Source organism: Mustelus asterias, chromosome 26, assembly GCF_964213995.1.
Source record: "Mustelus asterias chromosome 26, sMusAst1.hap1.1, whole genome shotgun sequence".
Classification (NCBI taxonomy): Eukaryota; Metazoa; Chordata; class Chondrichthyes; order Carcharhiniformes; family Triakidae; genus Mustelus; species Mustelus asterias.
In genome coordinates, this window is record NC_135826.1 from 1,154,861 (window position 1) to 1,176,086 (window position 21,226).

Consider the following 21,226-nt stretch of genomic DNA (forward strand, 5'->3'; position numbering starts at 1 on the left):
TGTCTGATTAGTAAGTTGGCAGACGACACAAAAATTGATGGAGTTGTGGATAGTGAAGAGGATTGTCAGAGGATACAGCAAGCTATGACTGTAATACTACATTCTGCACTCTCCTCTATGAACGGTATGGTTTGCTCGTATAGTGCGCAAGAAACAATACTTTTCACTGTATACTAATACATGTGACAAATCAAATCAAATATAGACCGATTGGAGACTTGGGTGGAGAAATGGCAGATGGAGTTTAATCTGGACAAGTGTGAGATAATGCATTTTGGAAGATCCAATGCATGTAGGAATTATACAGTAAATGGTAGAACCCTTAGGAGTATTGACAGGCAGAGAGATCTGAGCGTACATGTCCACCTATCCCTGAAAGTGGCAAAGCAGGTGGATAAGGTAGTCAAGAAGGCATATGGCATGCTTGCCTTCATCGATCAGGGCATTGAGTATAAGAATTGGCAGGTCATGCTGCAGCTGTACAGAATCTTAGTTAGGCCTCATTTGGAATATTGTGGACAATTCTGGTGGCCACACTACCAGAAGGATGTGGATGCTTTTGAGGGTACAGAAGAGAGTTACCAGGATGTTGCCTGATATAGAGGGCATTAGCTATGAGGAGAGGTTGGATAAACTTGGTTTGTTCTCACTGGAACAATGGAAGTTGAGGGGCAACCTGATAAAGGCTTACAAGATTGTGTAGCATGGACAGAGTGAATAGTCACATGCTCTTTCCTTGGGTAGAAAAGTGAAGTACTAGGGGACATAGGTTTAAGGTGCGTGGGGAAAAGTTTAGAGGAGATGTGTGAGGCAAGTTTTTTGCTCAGAGGGTGGTGAATGCCTAGAATGCACTGCCCAGGGAGGTGATGGGAGCAGGTACGATAGCGGCATCTGAGCGAATACCTGAATAGGTTTCAAATGGAAGAATACGGACTCCGTAAGGTTTTTAAAAATTCATTTGTGGAACATGGGCGTCGCTGGCTGCCAGCATTTATTGCCCTTCCCTAGTTGCCCTTGAGAAGGTGATGGTGAGCTGTCTTGTTGAATCCCTGCAACCCATGTGCTGTGGGTTGACCCACAATGCTGTTAGGGAGGGAATTACAGGATTTTGACCCAGCGACTGCGAAGGAACGGCGATATATTTCCAAGTGAGGATAGTGAGTGACTTGGAGGGGAATTTGCAGGTGGTGATGTTCCCATGTATCTGCTGTCCTTGTCCTTCTAGATGGAAGTGGTTGTGGGTTTGGAAGGTGCTGTCTAAGGATTTTTGGTAAATTGCTGCAGTGTACACACTGCTGCTACTGACTGTCGGTGGTGGAGGGAGTGGATGTTTGTGGATGTGGTGCCAATCAGGAGGGCTGCTTTGTCCTGGATGGTGTCAAGCTTCTTGCACGTTGTTGGAGCTGCACCCATCCAGGCAAGTGGGAAGTATTCAATCACACTCCTAACTTGTGCCTTGTAGATGGTGGATCGGCTTTAGGGAGTCAGGAGGTGAGTTACTTGCCGCATTGTTCCTAGCCTCTGACCTGCTCTTGTAGCCACTGTGTTTATGTGGTGAGTCCAGTTGAGTTTCTGGTCAATGATAACCCCAAGGATGTTGACAGTGGGGGATTCGGAGACGGTGACACCATTGAATGTTAAGAGGCAGTGGTTAGAGTGTCTCTTATTGGTGATGGTCATTGCCTGGCATTTGTGTAGTGTGAATGTTACTTGCCACTTGTCAGCCCAAGCCTGGATATTGTCCAAAACTTGCATTTGAACATAGACTGCTTCAGTATCTGAAGAGTCGCGAATGGTGCTGAACATTGTGCAATCTACGGCGAACATCCCCACTCCTGACCTTATGACGGAGGGAAAAGTTTTAAAAGTTTATTTATTAGTCTTACGGTAAGGTAAGGCTTACATTAAGGTTGCAATGAAGTTACTGTGAAATTCCCCTAGTCGCCACACTCCGGCGCCTGTTCAGGTCAATGCACCAAACCAGCACGTCTTTTAGACTGTGGAAGGAAACCGGAGCACCGAGAGGAAACTCACGCAGACATGGGGCGAACGTGCAAACTCTACACAGATAGTGACCCAAGCCGGGAATCGAACCCGGGTCCCTGGCACTGTGAGGCAGCAGTGCTAACCACTGTTGATGAAACAGCTGAAGATTGTTGGGCCTAGGGCACTACCCTGAGGGACTCCTGCAGAGATGTCCTGGAACTGAGATGACTGACCCTTCACAACCACAACCATCTTACTATGCACTAGGTATGACTCTAACCAGTAGAGAGTTGCCCCCTGATACCCATTTGATGCCAGTTTTGCTAGGGCTCCTTGATGCCACACTTAGTCAAATGCGGTTTTGATGTCAAGGGCTGTCACTCTCACCTCACCTCTGGAATTCAACTCTTTAGTCCATGTTTGAACCAAGGTTGTAATGAGGTCAGGAGCTGAGTGACCAGTTTGGCCAAACCCAAACTGGGCGTTACTGAGCAGGTTATTGCTGAGCAGGTGCTGCTTGATAGCGCTGTTGATGACCCCTTCCATCATTTTACTGATCGAGAGTAGATTGATTGGGCATTAATTAGCTGGGTTGGCTTTGTCCTGCCTTTTGTGTACAGGACATACCTGGGAAATTTTCCACATTGTTGGGTAGATGCCAGTGTTGTAGCTATACTGGAAGAGCTTGGCCACAGGGTTTTAGTTGAGGCAGGCATCATGATCAGCGCAGGCTTGGAGGGCCGGAGGGCCTGTTCCTGTGCTGTACTGTTGGGCGGCACAGTGGTTAGCACTGCTGCCTCACAGCGCCAGGGACCCAGGTTCGATTCTAGCCTTGGGTGACTGTGGAGTCTGCACATTCTCCCCATGCCGGCATAGGTTTCCTCCGGCTGCTCCGGGTTCCTCCCACATTCTGAAAGACGTGCTGCTGGTTAGGTGCATTGACCCGAACAGGCACGGGACTGTGGCGACTTGGAGAATTTTGCAGTAACTTCATTGCCGTGTTAATATAAGCCTTGCTTGTGACTAATAAATAAACATTAACTTTCTTTGTTCTGCTGAGTAAATGATGTTGCTACCATCACCACCTCAAGGGCAATTAGTGATAGGCAGCAGATGCTATCCCTGCCAGTGACCCACATCCCTTGAAGGGATAAAAAATATTTTAAAAGTTGAAATGCTTCCATTACTGCAGGAAATGTTGATGTGCAGAGCTTAACTCCATGTCCTGACTCATTGATAATCCATGTGTGATGCCAATCAGCACAACTATTGTCCACATACCCTCTCTACTGTAGAAGCTTGGAGTTCTCACTAAGTTGAGAAATTCCAACTGCTACCCTGGCAGGGTCCAATGTTATTAGACATATTTGGGGAACTCGCTCGATTTTATTCCTGCTTTTGTATGTACATGTATGTCAAATAAAACAAAATGTCAGTCCACTGAGGGGGATTAACCTAAAGAAGGAGATGGAGGCAGTGGCAGCGGAGTATGATAAGCATAGAATTATGTAGTCTACTGCAGAAACAAACCAATTGGCCCAAATAATCTATGCCAGTATCAATATGCTATACAAGTTCCCTCCCGCCTGCTTTGTTTCATCCTATCATCCTTCTAATCTTTTCTACCTTGTGCTTATTGTGTTTTTCCTGAAGTGCGTAGTTCAGTGTTCCATGTGTGTAATAGATTTTTTTGGTTATTGAAGGAAGTTGATGATGAAGTGAGATAGATTATGTGACCTTTGGGCCCAACTCAAAGAATAGATGTAGTCAATCCTGTGTGCGCAAACAAATTGGGTAGAGAGTAGTTTATGTATATCCAGTGGTTTGTCATAGGTGACATGAACATAGAACATAGAACAGTACAGCACAGAACAGGCCCTTCGGCCCACGATGTTGTGCCGACCTTCATCTGAAACCAAGATCAAGCTATCCCACTCCCTACCATCCTGGTGTGCTCCATGTGCCTATCCAATAACCGCTTAAATGATCCTAAAGTGTCTGACTCCACTATCACTGCAGGCAGTCCATTCCACACCCCAACCACTCTCTGCGTGAAGAACCTACCTCTGATATCCTTCCTATATCTCCCACCATGAACCCTATAGTTATGCCCCCTTGTAATAGCTCCATCCACCCGAGGAAATAGTCTTTGAACGTTCACTCGATCTATCCCCTTCCTGGAGCTAGCTTGTTTAAAATTTGCAAAGAGTTTTTGCTGAAATTGAGAAGATTTTCATCTCTTGCTTCTGGTTCCCTGGTTCTGGGTAGTGGTCGAAGGGTCTTTTTCCGGCTGGAGGTCTGTGACCAGCGGTGTTCCGCAGGGCTCTGTACTGGGACCTCTGCTATTTGTGATATATATAAATGATTTGGAAGAAGGTGTAACTGGTGTAATCAGCAAGTTTGCGGATGACACGAAGATGGCTGGACTTGCGGATAGCGAAGAGCATTGTCGGGCAATACAGCAGGATATAGATAGGCTGGAAAATTGGGCGGAGAGGTGACAGATGGAGTTTAATCCGGATAAATGCGAAGTGATGCATTTTGGAAGAAATAATGTAGGGAGGAGTTATACAATAAATGGCAGAGTCATCAGGAGTATAGAAACACAGAGGGACCTAGGTGTGCAAGTCCACAAATCCTTGAAGGTGGCAACACAGGTGGAGAAGGTGGTGAAGAAGGCATATGGTATGCTTGCCTTTATAGGACGGGGTATAGAGTATAAAAGCTGGAGTCTGATGATGCAGCTGTATAGAACGCTGGTTAGGCCACATTTGGAGTACTGCGTCCAGTTCTGGTCGCCGCACTACCAGAAGGACGTGGAGGCGTTAGAGAGAGTGCAGAGAAGGTTTACCAGGATGTTGCCTGGTATGGAGGGTCTTAGCTATGAGGAGAGATTGGGTAAACTGGGGTTGTTCTCCCTAGAAAGACGGAGAATGAGGGGAGATCTAATAGAAGTGTACAAGATTATGAAGGGGATAGATAGGGTGAATGGTGGGAAGCTTTTTCCCAGATCAGAAGTGACGTTCACGAGGGGTCACGGGCTCAAGGTGAGAGGGGCGAAGTATAACTCAGATATTAGAGGGATGTTTTTTACACAGAGGGTGGTGGGGGCCTGGAATGCGCTGCCAAGTAGGGTGGTGGAGGCAGGCACGCTGACATCGTTTAAGACTTACCTGGATAGTCACATGAGCAGCCTGGGAATGGAGGGATACAAACGATTGGTCTAGTTGGACCAAGGAGCGGCACAGGCTTGGAGGGCCGAAGGGCCCGTTTCCTGTGCTGTACTGTTCTTTGTTCTTTGTTCCCCTCCCCCCCTCATTCTGAGCATCAAGAATTGGGAAAAGTGGTTGAATCATCCTGTTGGTGGTGCTATGTGCATACACACCAACAAGTTAACAGTGGCAACATGTGAACCACTGACTGTCTGGGAAATCCATCTGAAAGGGAACTGAGTGCAGAATAAATGGATGGTGTGGTATCTGATTTAAAGTCTTTCCTCCAGTGCCCACATTCTGCATACATAACTTACTTTTCAACCGGTAAATAAATGATGGCATTTGCAACAGATCGACCTCGAATAATGGCTTTCCCATATAATTTTGAGTTAACGATATGCTTGCGTCGAAAATGGAATGAAGGAAGATAGTCAAATCACCACCCTCCACAGCACACATTCATAGCCACCCATCTGACTCTGCAGAGGGGAAACACTGAAAAGTTTAAATTTAAGATCAAAAGTAACTGGTGTAGTCGTGCAGGTTACATAACCTGGAAAGTAGCAGCCATGTGCATGATTGTCCTTCTGGTATGTCATGTTGGCATTGTCATGCTAAGTTATGCTACTGTGATGTACATATTATGCACAGGATGAAGACCCTATCTGGAATCTCTCTGTGACGCAGAGATTTTATTTTAATTTATACTCCTTGAGTGGATTTTAGTTGCAGGTATAGAAGTAGATCTGGTCCAATAATATTAGTTGCAATGATAATACTTGGGATAAAAGGTTTTTGATGGCTAATTAGTCATGTTGTATAATACAGGGAATTAAAGGTTGAAATATGCTGGTAAAAATCTGGAGTCTTGTAGCTATTTGGGCTGGACCTTGTTTAATTTGGGTGTAATTAGTGATGTACTAGCCTTGTATGTTCCCTGAAGTGTTTGCATGTTCTTTGAATGACTAATTGAGTGTCTGAAAGTTTAGTTACTAACATAATGTTGTTGCAGGTGGTGATCGGGGCATGACTGGGACAGGTTACAATATGCAAAGAGGAGGTGGAGGAGGACTGCAGAAGTAAGTAACACAAAAATCACTCCTTGGCTACATTTTAGAAGAACATCAACTATCTTTGGGTCTTGTTGAAATGCTGACTCGTATATCCTTTCGCAATATAAATGAGCACAACTGGAATTTAGCCCTTCCTATGTTGAGCATTTTGATTTCTAATATTTTTACCTGCCTGTCTAGCATCATCCACTTTATATGGAGCTTGCAACTTCCTTGGTGCATCTTTATACTCAACAGTTCTTTCCATAATTTTACTGTTAATTTATGTTGAATTATCACCACACACCATTTCCTCTAATGGGCAGAAATAATTGTCATGTTTGAGATATGTCCAAAGATGTGTGGGTTAGGTGGATTGGCCATGCTAAATTGCCCCTTAGTGTTAGGGGGACTAGCTAGGGTAAATGCATGGGGTTATGAGGATAGGGTCTGGGTGGGATTGTGGCCAGTGCAGACTCAATGGACTGAATGGCCTCCTTCTGCACTACAAGATTCTATGATTCTAAATGTACCTCAATCCTAAAAAGAGAAGAGTGTGCTGCTTTGTTGTGCTCCCCTGGCTGCCAGTGATGGGAGACTCTGGTGTAGTCTGGACCACATTTCCCTGCAAAGCTGAAAGAATAGTTAGCTATGCGCAATGCTACAGTATTTCTAATTGCTTCATTAGAGAATCATGTGACAGCACTGGCCAACTGAATCATTGGAAAAGGGTATTAGTGTTTTTTCATTTGCCCTTTGTTCTGACCTATTTGTGGCCTTTGTCCTGTCCTGTCCTGTTCATGCTTTGCTCTATAAGCTATTCAGGACTGTACAGGTATAGAGAATCGGCTCCCTACCTTGTAACAGTTTTAAGAGGCGCCAATTTTTCACTGCTTTCTGTATGTCCAGACCCTGCTCTACCCCCTTTAAACTCCAAGTACACACTCCCTGGGTCAGGAGCACAGAAAGATGCTGAGATTAAACCACCAGCATGAAGCTGGCAGCTAAAGTCATTAAATTCAGGACTTGTGTAACACTCCTTCAGCATTGCTCAGCTGATTGAATACTGACTGAAGCTTGTGCTGTCAGACTGCAGCAGAATCCTGGACGTGCCCTGACTCAGCTGCTCCCGGTTTGTTTCTACTTGTTTCTAAACTTAATTGAACAGCAACACAGATGGATTATTTCACCTAATCACCCTCTCACCTTTAACCGTTGATGCCTACTTGTAGTTTCAGCTTGTGCGTCCAGAATCATCCAACCTGCCCATCCTCGGCTCAAAACACTGGTGTCTGTTATACCTGTGTGTGCTGGGGTGCCTCCTGTGCTTCGTCCCAAGCCCCCCAGATTCCACTTCTGGCACAGCAGAATTTAACTAAGTCCCCTAAAGGTAAAAAATTATAATTCAGTGAAGCAATATATACAAGATGCATGTAGTGACTAGGACGCTGGAACAAGCAACTCCCAAATGTGCAGGCTGTGAAATTGAATTCAGTAAATTGTCAATTGTGGTTGATTTCAGGAAAGGACTGAAAAGCTGTTGGATTGTAAAAACTTCACTGAGGTAGTCATCTTCTTAAGGGAAGAGAATGTGCCAACCTTACCCAGTATGGCTGTACAGTCCCTCACTATAAGGTTGATTTGTAATGCCTTCTGCACCTAGGGATTGCCAATAAACACCATTGCCCATATCCCAAAATCAATAGGTGAGAGGACAGTGAGAAACATAGAGGGGATAGGTTGGACTCGTGAAAAGAAATTAAACAGGAAGAGAGAAGGTCTGGGTACCAAAGATTGAGAACAAGGAAAGGCAAAGCAGATGAGCAATTATTGTTCTGTGAACAGGAATCCTTTCCTTTTTCACCTTCTACAAAGCATAATTAATTAAGCTTAAAAATAACATGACCACAGACACGTAAAAAACAGAAAATTACCATAAATAATGTCTCAAAATCAGATGTTTGAAAGTAACGTAATTTACATGAAATCCAAATGTGTTTGAAGGTTAGAACATTCTGTCTGGAGGCACTTTGTTTCTGTGCTATTGAAATATTTTATACCCAAGAAGCTGCGAGAGGCATTAGTGGGCATAATAGAGAGTGCATTCAAAGTTCATTTCAACTTCTGTGAAATTGTTCCAAAGACCTTGAGGGTCAAAGGTAGGGTTCTGAAGACTGTGGAGGAACAGAGAGATCTTGGGGTCCATATCCACAGATCTCTGAAGGTTGCCACTCAAGTGGATAGAGCTGTGAAGAAGGCCTATAGTGTGTTAGCTTTTATTAACAGGGGGTTGGAGTTTAAGAGCCGTGGGGTTATGCTGCAACTGTACAGGACCTTGGTGAGACCACATTTGGAATATTGTGTGCAGTTCTGGTCACCTCACTATAAGAAGGATGTGGAAGCGCTGGAAAGAGTGCAGAGGAGATTTACCAGGATGCTGCCTGGTTTGGAGGGTAGGTCTTATGAGGAAAGGTTGAGGGAGCTAGGGCTGTTCTCTCTGGAGCGGAGGAGGCTGAGGGGAGACTTAATAGAGGTTTATAAAATGATGAAGGGGATAGATAGAGTGAACGTTCAAAGACTATTTCCTCTGGTGGATGGAGCTATTACAAGGGGGCATAACTATAGGGTTCATGGTGGGAGATATAGGAAGGATATCAGAGGTAGGTTCTTTACGCAGAGTGGTTGGGGTGTGGAATGGACTGCCTGCAGTGATAGTGGAGTCAGACACTTTAGGAACATTTAAGCGGTTATTGGATAGGCACATGGAGCACACCAGGATGATAGGATCTTGGTTTCAGATAAAGCGCGGCACAACATCGTGGGCCGAAGGGCCTGTACTGTTCTATATTCTATGGAGAATGGAACGATAAAGCAGGTCAACATGGACCAATAACACAATTGGAAAGAATAAGTCACCCCACAGTGAATTCAGAGCTTAGATTGGTAAATGTAATGTCTGGATTTATGATTCAACTTTCAAAAGCATTGGATAGAGGTGCCACATAAGCTTGTAGTAAAGATTACATTCCATATAATTAAAGGGGAGGTACTGGAATGGGCAGTGGAATAGTTCAAGGATACAAAGCAGCATAGCTTTTTACAACACAGGAACAGATCTGATGTTTATCCTTTTGCCTTACTCATCTCATCCTACCAGCGTATCCTTTCTCCCACATGTATTTATCTAGTTTCTTTCGGCCACTGGCCTCTATTACTCCTGCTGGTGGGAGCCATTTTCACATTCTAACCATTCTGGGTAAAGATGTTTTTCCTGAATTCCTTACTGGATTTATTATTGGCAATCTTATTGTGCCTTCTGATTCTGGTCTCTCCCAGCAACTGGAAACATCATCCATACAAATATCCTATCAAATCCCCAAAATATTAAAGGCCTGCTGATGCCTGTCAGCCATCTCGGCGCTTGAAATAGCCCCCATAAAGAGTCTTTCCCAGAATAATGAGAGATAGCTAATGGCTCCAAAGATCTATTTAAGGGCATCTCCCGCCATCTTTCCACATCATTAAATCAAACAGTGCAAAAGTAGGCTAATCTGTTCATTGTGCCTGTTAGAAAAATTGCTATGGGTCTCAACATTACATTTCAAAAAGCTTATTAAAGGACTGGGTCATGCAGTTTCAGAAGTGTCAACAGTTATCTGCTGTACCAGTTCTGCTTGTAAGTGATATTGTGATTGATATTTATAAGATACTGTTTTGTGAACGGTATCTATTAGCCTGCAGCTCCATAACAATCCGCTAGATGGCAATACACAACAACAACATAAAAAGCTTTAGTATTCTTTATACCCACCTCCTGTTAGGATTCCAGCTCCCTTCCTCCCTAGAACTTGCAGTCTGTGTTAGTGTTAATACCAAGACCAGCTTGTGCTGTCTAGTGCAGCCCTGGGCACCCCCCACACTTCTCTCGCCATGTCATAAGCAAAGAATAAGGTGGCACATTACAGCACTCCCTTGCTGCTGGGATAATCAAACACCATGGCCATGTGGGTCATGGTGAAAAGTTCTTCCATCCTACCGAGTAACATTCCTCCCAGTGCTACACTCATGAACATGGGAGAAAACCAGGAATATGTTTATTAGTGCCAAGAGGATTGAAAGGATCTTGTACTTGTTCAGTTTTCGATCAGTTTGAGAGATGATATAGAAAAGAGCAATTCCATTGCTCATTGAATCTGAAGCAAGGAGATGCGAGACTGGAACCCGCACTGAAAGATTGAATGGATCCAAGCATTCACAGCAAAGTTACTCGAAAACCTGAATGTGTTTGAAGCTGAATTAGTTACAGCATTTAATAGGAAATGAATTAAACTTGCAAAATAATTACCTTAGAAGAATACAGGAAATTGGTGTGAGGGCAGATAGATCCAATATGGCTCTAACACCTCGGCACAATGGGCTGAATGAGTTGTGCTGCATTCGTGTAGTTGTGTGTTCAGTAAAGTTGTTGTCAATTTCTATCTCTCCAGTTCTCTCCAGGCTTGTCCTTGGACTGTGAGCCTGTGCTGTGTGTGCTATCTTCACATTCTTGCTACTTATTTCAAATGTCCTTAGAGCAGAATTTATGTTTTGTCTTTTAATTTTATAAATAACTTGTTGTAATCCTTGGTTTTCACAGTCAAGGGAACTACATGCAAGGAGGTTACCAACAAGGCTCCATGACATTCGATAATCGCTCAAACCAAATGATGTCAGGACTAAACATGTCAGGAGGAAGTGCTTCAGGAGGTTACCAGCGCCCTTACTAAATTGTTTCAATGCCTTCACGTGAAGGAAATGTTTTTGGTATTTGTTTCAAGATTCTGTAGTCAATTTTTGTTTATTGTCTTGAAGTATTTAAACTGTATGTTTTAAAGTGACTACTTCTCACTTTGTAATTCATAATTTGTTTTGTTAAATGTGTGCGTCTTAAAGAATTGATAAATCCATTTTTGTCTTTTTCTATCAGACCCGTTTGAAGTCATGTAGTGTGTTGATTACTGATATTACTTGAATTCTCCCATGGCTGTCTGACATACCAGACAAGACCATTAATCTTTTAAAATCTATTATCTGCTGGAATTCTATGTGCCGTGCTTAATTGTCCACAAGAAATGTACCAGCAGGTGATAAAGCAATCACATTTTGATTGTTGAAGAGAAGAATCAAATCTTAAATGAAACTGTAGGTAAGTAAAGAATAGACAACTTCAGTTTATTTATACATTCAGCATTTTGCAGTGAACTGGATGAAATGCTGTTAGTTTGGCTGAAAACCCAAACCCTTCGCACACTGTCCTTTTGTCTGCATTCAGACAAAGGACAGAATATTAACCCAGTTTCACCACCTTATTTCCTTAACTGTGTAGAAGAGTTGCCTGTTGTATTTTACCCTCACCGCTAATCTGTGTTCCAAAAGACCATTCATAAATTAGAGGTCCAGGTTTTTTTTCCTGAAGACAGAGAAGCTCAATGTTTAAGTAAACATTTTTGGGTGCAAAGAGTACAATTGGTAACAAGATCATAAAGTGGTGCATATACCTCACTAGTGGCCTCTTATTTCATGTTTAGCAGATGCAAAGACCTTGCTGTTTTTAATGTACATGCATGCTTGCTAATGCTACTATTTCCTGAAACCATTTTTAAAATACTGAAGTTATATCTTAATATAATGGTAAAAATTGCAAACAGAGAAACCAGACATAATATAAATACTTTCCTGGTGTGCTTTTCCTCGGTTAATACCCCCGGGATTTCATTTACGTTTGGGACAGCGAGGACTGGCAAGGGCAAACAGTTTGTTTTCAACTATTTGTTACATTTACAATGACCAGGAAATTTGTTTTTCTCAAACATTAATTAAAATACTTTCACCCAGTCTTCACTTGCAATACGAGACTTCTCTTCACCTTATTGTAGAGTCAACCCTATAGTGAAGAAATGGGTCATTTGGCACAGTGTTCGGAGTCCCTGAAGATTTCCAATTAGTCCCACTCTCCTAATCCCCCATAGTTTTGCATTTCTATTTAATATTCAATTTCTTACCAGCACACCAGGCCGCACATTCTAGATCATCGTAACTCTGTAAAATAAAGTTGCCTCATCGCCCTCCACTCTTGCATCTGATTACCAACCCTTATTTACAATATCAAATCCCTTTAATAATTTTGAACACCTATTGGATTTTCTCTGATTTAAGGAGAATGTCCCTTGTTTCTCCATCCTCCCCACGCCAGTGCAGTTCTTCATCCCTGATCCTGCTCTGGTAAATCTCTTCATAGAAATCGTCATCATAGAAACCCTACAGTGCAGAAGGAGGCCACTCGGCCCATCGAGTCTGCACCGACCACAATCCCACCCAGGCCCTACCCCCACATATTTACCCGCTAATCCCTCCAACCTACGCATCCTAGGACTCTAAGGGGCAATTTTTAACCTGGCCAATCAACCTAACCCGCACATCTTTGTGGGAGGAAACCGGAGCACCCGGAGGAAACCCACGCAGACATGAGGAGAATGTGCAAACTCCACACAGACAGTGACCCGAGCCGGGAATCGAACCCGGGACCCTGGAGCTGTGAAGCAGCAGTGCTAACCACTGTGCTACCGTGCCGCCCCTTCTGTATCCTTTTCAAAACCCTCACGTCCTCCCTGAAATATAGTGCCCAGAATTCAATGCAGTGCTCCAGCTGAGGCCTAACTAGTGGTTTCTAAAGGTTAGCATTATTTCCTTGCTTTTTTACTCTGCTTACTCTTTGGATCCTTTATTATTTTTAATAACCTTATCACACGTGGGTGGGATTTTCTGGCCATGCTCGCCCCAAGACCGGAAAGTCCCGTCCGAGGTCAAAAGACCTTTCCATGGTTCGCCCCACTGCCTGCTACGATTCCTGTGGGACAAGAAAATTCCACCCTATGTCTCTGAACTCCAGCTCCTAGGTCTTTTTGACCTACACCACTTTAAAATGATGCCATTTAGTTTATATTGCTTATCCTCATTCTTCCTGGCAAAATGCATGATTTTGAAATTCTCTATACTTCATCTGCATGTGTCTGCTCATTGCAGAAATCTGTCCTGAAATCTGTTGCTACATTTACAAGTTTTGTGTCCTATTTGAAATTATGTTCTTTGTAACCAAGTGCAGGACATATATATCAAAAAGAATAGTGGTCCTAATCCTTGGTGGATTGCACTATAAACTTTCCTCCAGTCTGAAAGCCAGCCCTGGTTTTGGTCCCTTGATTAATTTTATATTCACACTTCCACTGTCTGTTTGAGCTCATGAACTTCAGTTTTGTTAACAGATCATTATGGCATTTGTCAAATTCATCATCATAGACCTGAATTTTCACCTATTTCCCTACCTCAGCTCATCAGCCACAGGCAGGGTGCTTTTAGCATCTTCAGACTTGTTTACACCCTGCTAGCCTCCGTCTTGTGGAACTCCACCAAAGTTCCCCATATCCTAAGCCTATGTCCAATCCCACTTGCCCATTTTCCCCTCACCCACAGTGATCTACACTGGCTTCAATTTAAAATTCTCATCCTTGTATTTAAATCTTTCCTTGGTTCTGCCCCATGCCGCTCTCTCTGCAAACGTGTAGCCCTACAATTCTCTCAGACCTCTGATCCTCCAATTCTGATTTGTAAAGTCCTGCTTCCTTCCATTAGTAGCAATTCCTTCAGCTGCCACTCTTATTTCCCTAACCACACCCCCTTCCCTTCATCTCCCTCTCAACTACCAAATGAAGGCTGAATCTTCAATGGCCATGTCATTGAGAGATACTGATTGGGTGTTTGATGAGAACATATCGCAGTATGACCCAGTGCCTTGTGCAGAGAAACAATTGGGAGGAGGAAGGCTTTGAAAATTCACCTATAAATGGCAAAACCATTTAAGTCGTGGAGGGGGTAGATGGTTATACTGTGAAACCAGATTAAAAAGGAGCTGTGGAGAATTATGTTTGACTGATGTTTTTTCTGCTCTGGGCACAGAGAGATCTGTGTTGTGGGTAGTGGAACTGATGTGAACACAAGCATTCTTTGAGACATAGTACAGGAATGAGATAGAGAATCTGGTGAACTGGTGTGGCAACAATAATCTCTCAATGTCAACAAAACGAAGGAGATTTTCATCGACTTCAGGAAGCGTAAAGGAGAACATGCCCCTGTCTACATCAATGTGGATGAAGTAGAAATGGTCGTGAGCTTCAAGTTTTTAGGTGTCCGGATCACCAACAACCTGTCCTGGTCCCTCCATGCCGACACTATAGTTAAGAAAGCCCACCTACGCCTCTACTTGCTCAGAAGACTAAGGAAATTTGACATATCAGCTACTCCCACTAACTTTTACCAATGCACCATAGAAGGCATTCTTTCTGGTTGTATCTCAGCTTGGTATGGCTCCTGCTCTGCCCAAGACCGCAAGAAACTACAAAAGGTCGTGAATGTAACCCAATCCATCATGTAAATCAACTTCCCATTCATTGACTCTGTCTACACTTCCCGCTGCCTCAGCAAAGCAGCTAGCATAATTAAGGACGCCACGCCACCCGGACATTCTCTCTTCCACCTTCCGTCAGGGAAAAAGATACAGAAGTCTGAGGTCACGTACCAACCAACTCAAGAACAGCTTCTTCCTTGCTGCCATCAGACTTGAATGGACCTACCTTGCATTAAGTTGATCCTTCTCTACACCCTAGCTATGACTGTAACACTACATTCAGCACTCTCGTTTCCTTTATGAATGGTATGCTTTGTATAGTGCGCAAGAAACAATACTTTTCACTGTATACTAATACATGTGACAAATCAAATCTATGCCATGAAGAGCATCCAAACATGAAGCAAGCAATGAGATGCCTGGCTTGTGTATGGAGAGCCAGGATAGTAGATCACCATTTTGATCCCCTGATATTTTACACTTCTGCAACAAGCCATGGCCTAGTGTGTCCCCAGGGTCACTGTGTGACATCTTCAGGCAGCTGAGAAAGTGATTTTGCCAGAGACCAGAATACGAAATAATTTATCAAGCCCAGGATATGCAGAATGTTCTGACCTGAAATACACAGCTAGTTGTTTAATTAGTTGAGGTACTGACTTTCGGGTACCTGATTTCCAATCTAACCAACCTAATGGAATAAAAGCATCATCAGCTTGTAACATTGTCATCCTCTGGAGCATTCCTGGAATGATTCCTGTGCTCAGGATAGACGCAAGGTGCACTGGGTAGAGATCCTCAGGCTTCACTGTTATTGAGCCGGTGATTTATGGATATACATCCCCAGGCAGCTGGCCAGGGAACGCACCACAGTAACACCAGCAGCAACCCCATGTAAGTTATTAAAGGGGGGTGGGGAAGTGGGGGCTGCCACATGGGGGGGGGGGGTTATAGTGCTGGTCGGGAGGGATCAGTGGCAATCAGAAGTGGGTAGGGCTCTCTGACATGGCCTGTGTTCTTTGCAGGATTGGGTGGACACTCCATCTCTTCCCTTTCCCACAGTTGGGGAAATAGTGAACTTGCCATTGTTACACTAAATGCAGGCCTGGTTTTCCTGGCTCCAAAGGAATTTTTAAAAGGGGGTCTAATCTCACTTTTAGGCACAAGCCCTGCATCAGTATATTGGACGGTGCACTTCAAGCTCGTAGTGTGTTCATTTCCTACCTGCCACACTGGAGGCTTCAGAGACACTGCAATCAAATCACTCATCCTCTTTAATCATCTGAAGGAGCTGAATCCTCACCAATAACACTTCGAATAAAAATCATTCCTTACAGTAAATGTAAGCTTTGAATCCAATATTCTGTCAGAAAGATTCCTATAATAGGGGCCAGGACCAGAGCCAACATAATGACCAGAAATGATCAACTTTTCAGTACTTAAAACTGTAACCTTCAACCCTTTCCTGTAGCAGATATGCAACCTCTTTTACAGGGGGTTAAAGCATTTACAGAATTTACAAAGATTTATTAGAGTAGGGTGAAGAAAAACAATCCCCATGTCTTTAGTCTTTACCATCTGTAAGGGCTATGAATAAATAGTCTGAACCCTGTTTCAAGTGGGTATGATTCAGCAGTCCAGAGCTGTGTAATTCATCACTTAATTAGTTCCACTCAAAAGGACTATAGGGTGGATCAATTAGTAAACAGTAAAAAGTGTTCTTCTAACCTTGGAACTTGTTGACAGACTTGAGGGAGTCTTATTCCTGACCTGGGAGTGGTTGATCAGACAGTGCAAAGGGAATTGTTTACATTCCTTATGCTCTCTGTCAACATCATTACTCAATGCTAATGAAAAAATGCAGAACTTTTATTTCTCAGAACTAATGAAAGTAAGTTACTGTAAACACATCCTTGGATAATGTTAAACTTAGGGCTCCCTCACAGTGTCAGTTTATGGTTAACAGCATTATGTACCAATTGGCCCATCTGATATTGATGCAGTAGGATTGTGGTTCTTGTAGATCCACTGTTCAGATTGTTAGCTAAAGCCATAGCAATTAGCAAGCATACCTCTGATTACAATTCATACATGACCTGGTTGAACTCCAGGCAGTAATCAGCAATGTGAGGTACTGAGGCCCAATATTCTTTGTGGCTTTTGCAGTTGCCGAAGTTGCTTTGTCCTTTATTGTGCACATATTTTCAAGTGGTAGAGATTGCTGTGGATCTGTAGCACTTCAAAGGGAATAGATAATGCAACAAGAAACTAAAATGCCCATCAGTTTTGCAGCCTAGTGAATAATGTGAAGGTGCTGGCACGCTGTCCTTCCCCCATGTCCTCCCAAGAACTTGCATTTGACAGAATAAAGCATTCTCTGAGCAGAAATCTAGTAGTAGAGTTAGAACTATTGTTTATCACATCTTGTGTAACTTCTTACTGGATCGCAGCTGTCAATGCATCTAGCATTTGTTGCTGGAGATTAGAGTTGGAAGTGAGACCAGTTGGAAGTTATGAAAGCTTCATTTTCTGACAGGAATTTGTCAGTAAGGTGAGATTGGAATCTGCAGTTTAGCTTCAGAACCTGGTGCAGCTCAGATGGGTAAAAAAGATGTCCTGTCCCTTGTTCCCTCCTATGTTTAGAGCAATTGTGTTCTGCTGCCAGTATAAATTTAATCTGCACTTCAATCAAAATTGCATCAGAATTACAATTCATGGAACACCCATAACTTGCAACACAGAACAAAGCCATTCAATCCATCATGTCTGTGCAAGCTCTTTGTGAGAGCATCTGAAAACAAATCCTATCCTATTTCTCTCTGAAAGAGGGTTCAATGATCACTGCCTGTGGCAAAACATTCCATATTCCAATCATTCTCTGTGCAAAGAACATCTAGGGAGAAGTTATAAAGTTTATTTATTAGTCACAAGTAGGCTGACAGTACTACAATGAAGTTACTGTGAAAATCCCCTAGTTGCCACACTCCAGCGCTTGTTCGGGTACATCGAGGGAGAATTTAGCATAGCCAATGCACCTAACCAGCACACTGTGGGAGGAAACCAACAGGGAGAACATGCAGACGCTGCACAGTGACCCAAGCCAGGAATCGAACCCAAATCCCTGGCACTATGAGGCAGCAGTGCTAATCACCGTGCCACCCTAGAATAGGAAGAGTGGCTGCTGTTTTGATATTTTCAATTTAATAGACAAAAATAAATGGAAGAAAACAAAATTACTGTAAGTTGAAACAAAAAATGCAAGCTCTGCAAATCAAAAGTAAAAACTAAAAGAGATTGTTTAGCAATTTAGCACAGTGACGACCCACTTGAGTGACTTCTGGAATGAGGGATGTTAGCCTATGAAGATAGGTTGAGTTAATAGGGTCTCTGGAGGTTAGAAGAATGCAAGTGATCTTATTGAAACATACAAGATTCTGAAGGGGCTTGACAGTGTCGAGACCAAGAGATTGTTTCCACTGGGCGGCCAGGAATCTAAAACACTCAGGATAATGGGGCCAATCTTTTAAGACTGAGATGAGGAGAAATTAGTTCATTCAAAGGGTTGAGAATTTTTGGAATTCTCTACCCAAGAGAAACAATGATGAGACAGAGTACAGGAATGAGATAGAGAATCTGGTGAACTGGTGTGGCAACAATAATCTCTCCCTCAATGTCAACAAAACGAAGGAAATTGTCATCGACTTCAGGAAACGTAAAGAAGAACATGCCCCTGTCTACATTAATGGGGGCGAAGTAGAAAGAGTCAAGAGCTTCAAGTTTTTAGGTATCCAGTTCACCAACAACCTGCCCTGGTCCCCTCATGCCGACACTACAGTTAAGAAAGCCCACCAAAGCCTCTACTTTCTCAGAAGACTAAGGAAATTTGGCATGTCAGCTACGACTCTCACCAACTTTTACAGACGCACCGTAGAAAGCATTCTTTCTGGTTGTATCACAGCTTGGTATGGCTCCTGCTCCGCCCAAGAACGCAAGGAACTACAAAAGGTCGTGAATGTAGCCCAATCCATCACACAAACCAGCCTCCCATCCATTGACTCTGTCTACACTTCCCGCTGCCTCGACAAAGCAGCCAGCATAATTAAGGACACCACGCACCCCGGACATTCTCTCTTCCACCTTCTTCCTTCGGGAAAAAGATACAAAAGTCTGAGGTCACGTACCAACCGACTCAAGAACAGCTTCTTCCCTGCTGTTGTCAGACTTTTGAAGGACTTACCTTGCATTAAGTTGATCTTTCTCTACATCCTAGCTATAACTAACACTACATTCTGCACTCTCTCCTTTCCTTCTCTATGAACAGCATGTTTTGTCTGTATATGCACAAGAAACAATACTTTTCACTGTATGTTAATACGTGTGACAATAATAAATCAAAAAAGAGGGTTGTGGATGCTCCATCATTGAATACATTTGAAGACTGGAATAGACAGAATTTTCAGGCAATCAACGAATATGGGAAGCATGCGAGGAGGAGTTTGAAGTCCAAGCTCAGCCATGATGTTGAATGGCACGGCAGGCTCTATATATGATCTTCTCCTGTTTCTTACATTTTTGTATATGTGAGTCAGGATATCCCAAAGTAGTTCACAGCTAACTAAATATGGGGAAACAGGTCACATAAATTGTGCACAGCAAGGTGCCACAAATGGAGTTGAAGCAAGTCTGCCTATATAGGTTTTATGATGAAGTTTGAGGGTAAATTTTATTTACAGAGAGCACCCCTGCCCTTCTTCCAATAGCACTTGGTCTAACATCAAATACTAAAAAGTTGCAGCTCCAGTGCAGTACTCTTATTGCACTGGAGTGTCAGCTTGAATGCTGCACTCAAGTCGCTGGGGTGGGATGGAGATTTTCTCACTCTGATGCAGGTGTGTTGCCATTGACTGAAAGCTGACATAAGGGTAGAACAATTTGGGTCCATTTTTTAGGAATTTTGAACTATGTAGACAATGTGCAACCAGAAGCCCCAAAATCCAGCCTTGGGTCTTAATACAATGATTTTGGGAAAACTACCAGTCGTAGCTCCACTGCCAGTTTGCTCTTTTCACCAGCCCAAAATCCTGAGAGAAGTCTCAGTGGCTGGGGTGTTGGGAGGGCACTGGATAATTGAGACTCTGGAGTGTCAGGCAGAGCACTCCTACAGGATTCAGAGGAATGATTTTCAAACCCCAAGTGCAGGAGGCCTGACTTCTGTCCACTCATCCCCAAAATGATTCTGGCAAAAGGGTTTCTTATAACAGGTGTCAGGCCCTAAATCTACATGTGTAAGGCCCCTGCTTTAGATGTCTACCACTGATGCCTGAAAAATAACAACCGTGAGGCGCTCACAAGAGCATTATAAAACAAAATGTGACACCAAATCACATTAGATGAGGTGACCAAAATCCTGGCCAGGAAGGGATGAATTATTACGGAGTATATTAAAGGAGGAAAGCAAGTGGTTAGCACTGCTGCCTCACAGTGCCAGGGACCCAGGTTCAATTCCGGCCTCCGATGACTGTGCAGAGTTTGCACGTTCTCCCCGTGTCTGCATGGGATAAACTCCAAGTGCTCTGGTTTCCTCCCACAGTCCAAAGATGTGTGGGTTAGATGGATTGGCTATGCTAAATTGCCCCTTAGTGTCAGGGGGATTAGCAGGGTAAATATGTGGGATTATAGGGGATAGGGCCTGGGTGGGATTGTTGTTGGTGCAGGCTCGATGGGCCGAATGGCCTCCTTCTGCACTGTAGGGATTCTATGGTTCTGTGACACGGCGAAGAATGTGTTCACACACCAAGTGGTTAGGATCTGAATACACTGCCTGAGTGTGTGGTAGAGGCAGAATCTGTCAACTGAGGCTTTCATAGGGGAATTGAGATCATTGAGAATGTGCAGGGTTCTGGGGAGCAGGCGGGGGATGGTTCTAGGTGAATTGCTCCTTCAGAGAGCCAGCACAGACAGTGAGCGGAATGGCATTCTGACTTGTAGTCATTCTGTGATCCTGTGATTGAGAACTGCACAGAATCAATCTGCATTGAGATACAAATACCGACTGCCAGTATTCATAGGCAGGTGCTGTCAGAGCTTGTCAAACTCACTGGGATGTGGATCGAGTTCCAGAGGCTGAGATCCTTTCTGTTAATGACAATACTGACATTATTCCAGAGAATTTCTGCCTCGGCAAATGCCTTTTTTTTGTATTTTTATTCCAATTCAATCAAATCAAGTCCAATTCTGAGTCTCAACAAGTTGAGACATTCCCGATCCAAGCTGACAAGACAGGGCTCTCACCTCCTGTCTTGGGCTTGATCTACATGATCCAAGCTGATTGGAGTAGGAATAGCTCCTCCTCTAAGGCTTGATCTCATTTGCATCTTAGCCAAAAGGCCGAGATGCCGCTTTTAAAAATTGCTTCAATTGAAGCTAAAATGTAACCTAATGACTTCAACCAAGCACAGCATGTCGATACCACACCTGATCTTAGCCAAAAGGCCGAGAAGCGATAGCTTGCCTTGTGACACGACAATGTTTCAGGT

At 43.5% G+C, this 21,226-nt stretch overlaps 1 protein-coding gene across 3 annotated transcripts in view; it reads left to right on the forward strand.

The window, feature by feature from the left end:
* The window catches only part of LOC144479405 (scaffold attachment factor B1-like), a 96,554-nt gene extending 85,341 nt beyond the window's left edge, over positions 1–11,213 (forward strand). For all 3 annotated transcript variants that reach the window (XM_078198035.1, XM_078198037.1, XM_078198038.1), the window contains 2 exons: positions 6,214–6,280; positions 10,890–11,213. In XM_078198035.1, the coding sequence (XP_078054161.1) occupies positions 6,214–6,280; positions 10,890–11,019 (197 nt within the window). In that variant the 3' untranslated portion in view covers positions 11,020–11,213. The remainder of the gene's footprint in view (positions 1–6,213; positions 6,281–10,889) is intronic.
* The last annotated feature ends 10,013 nt before the right edge of the window (positions 11,214–21,226 follow it).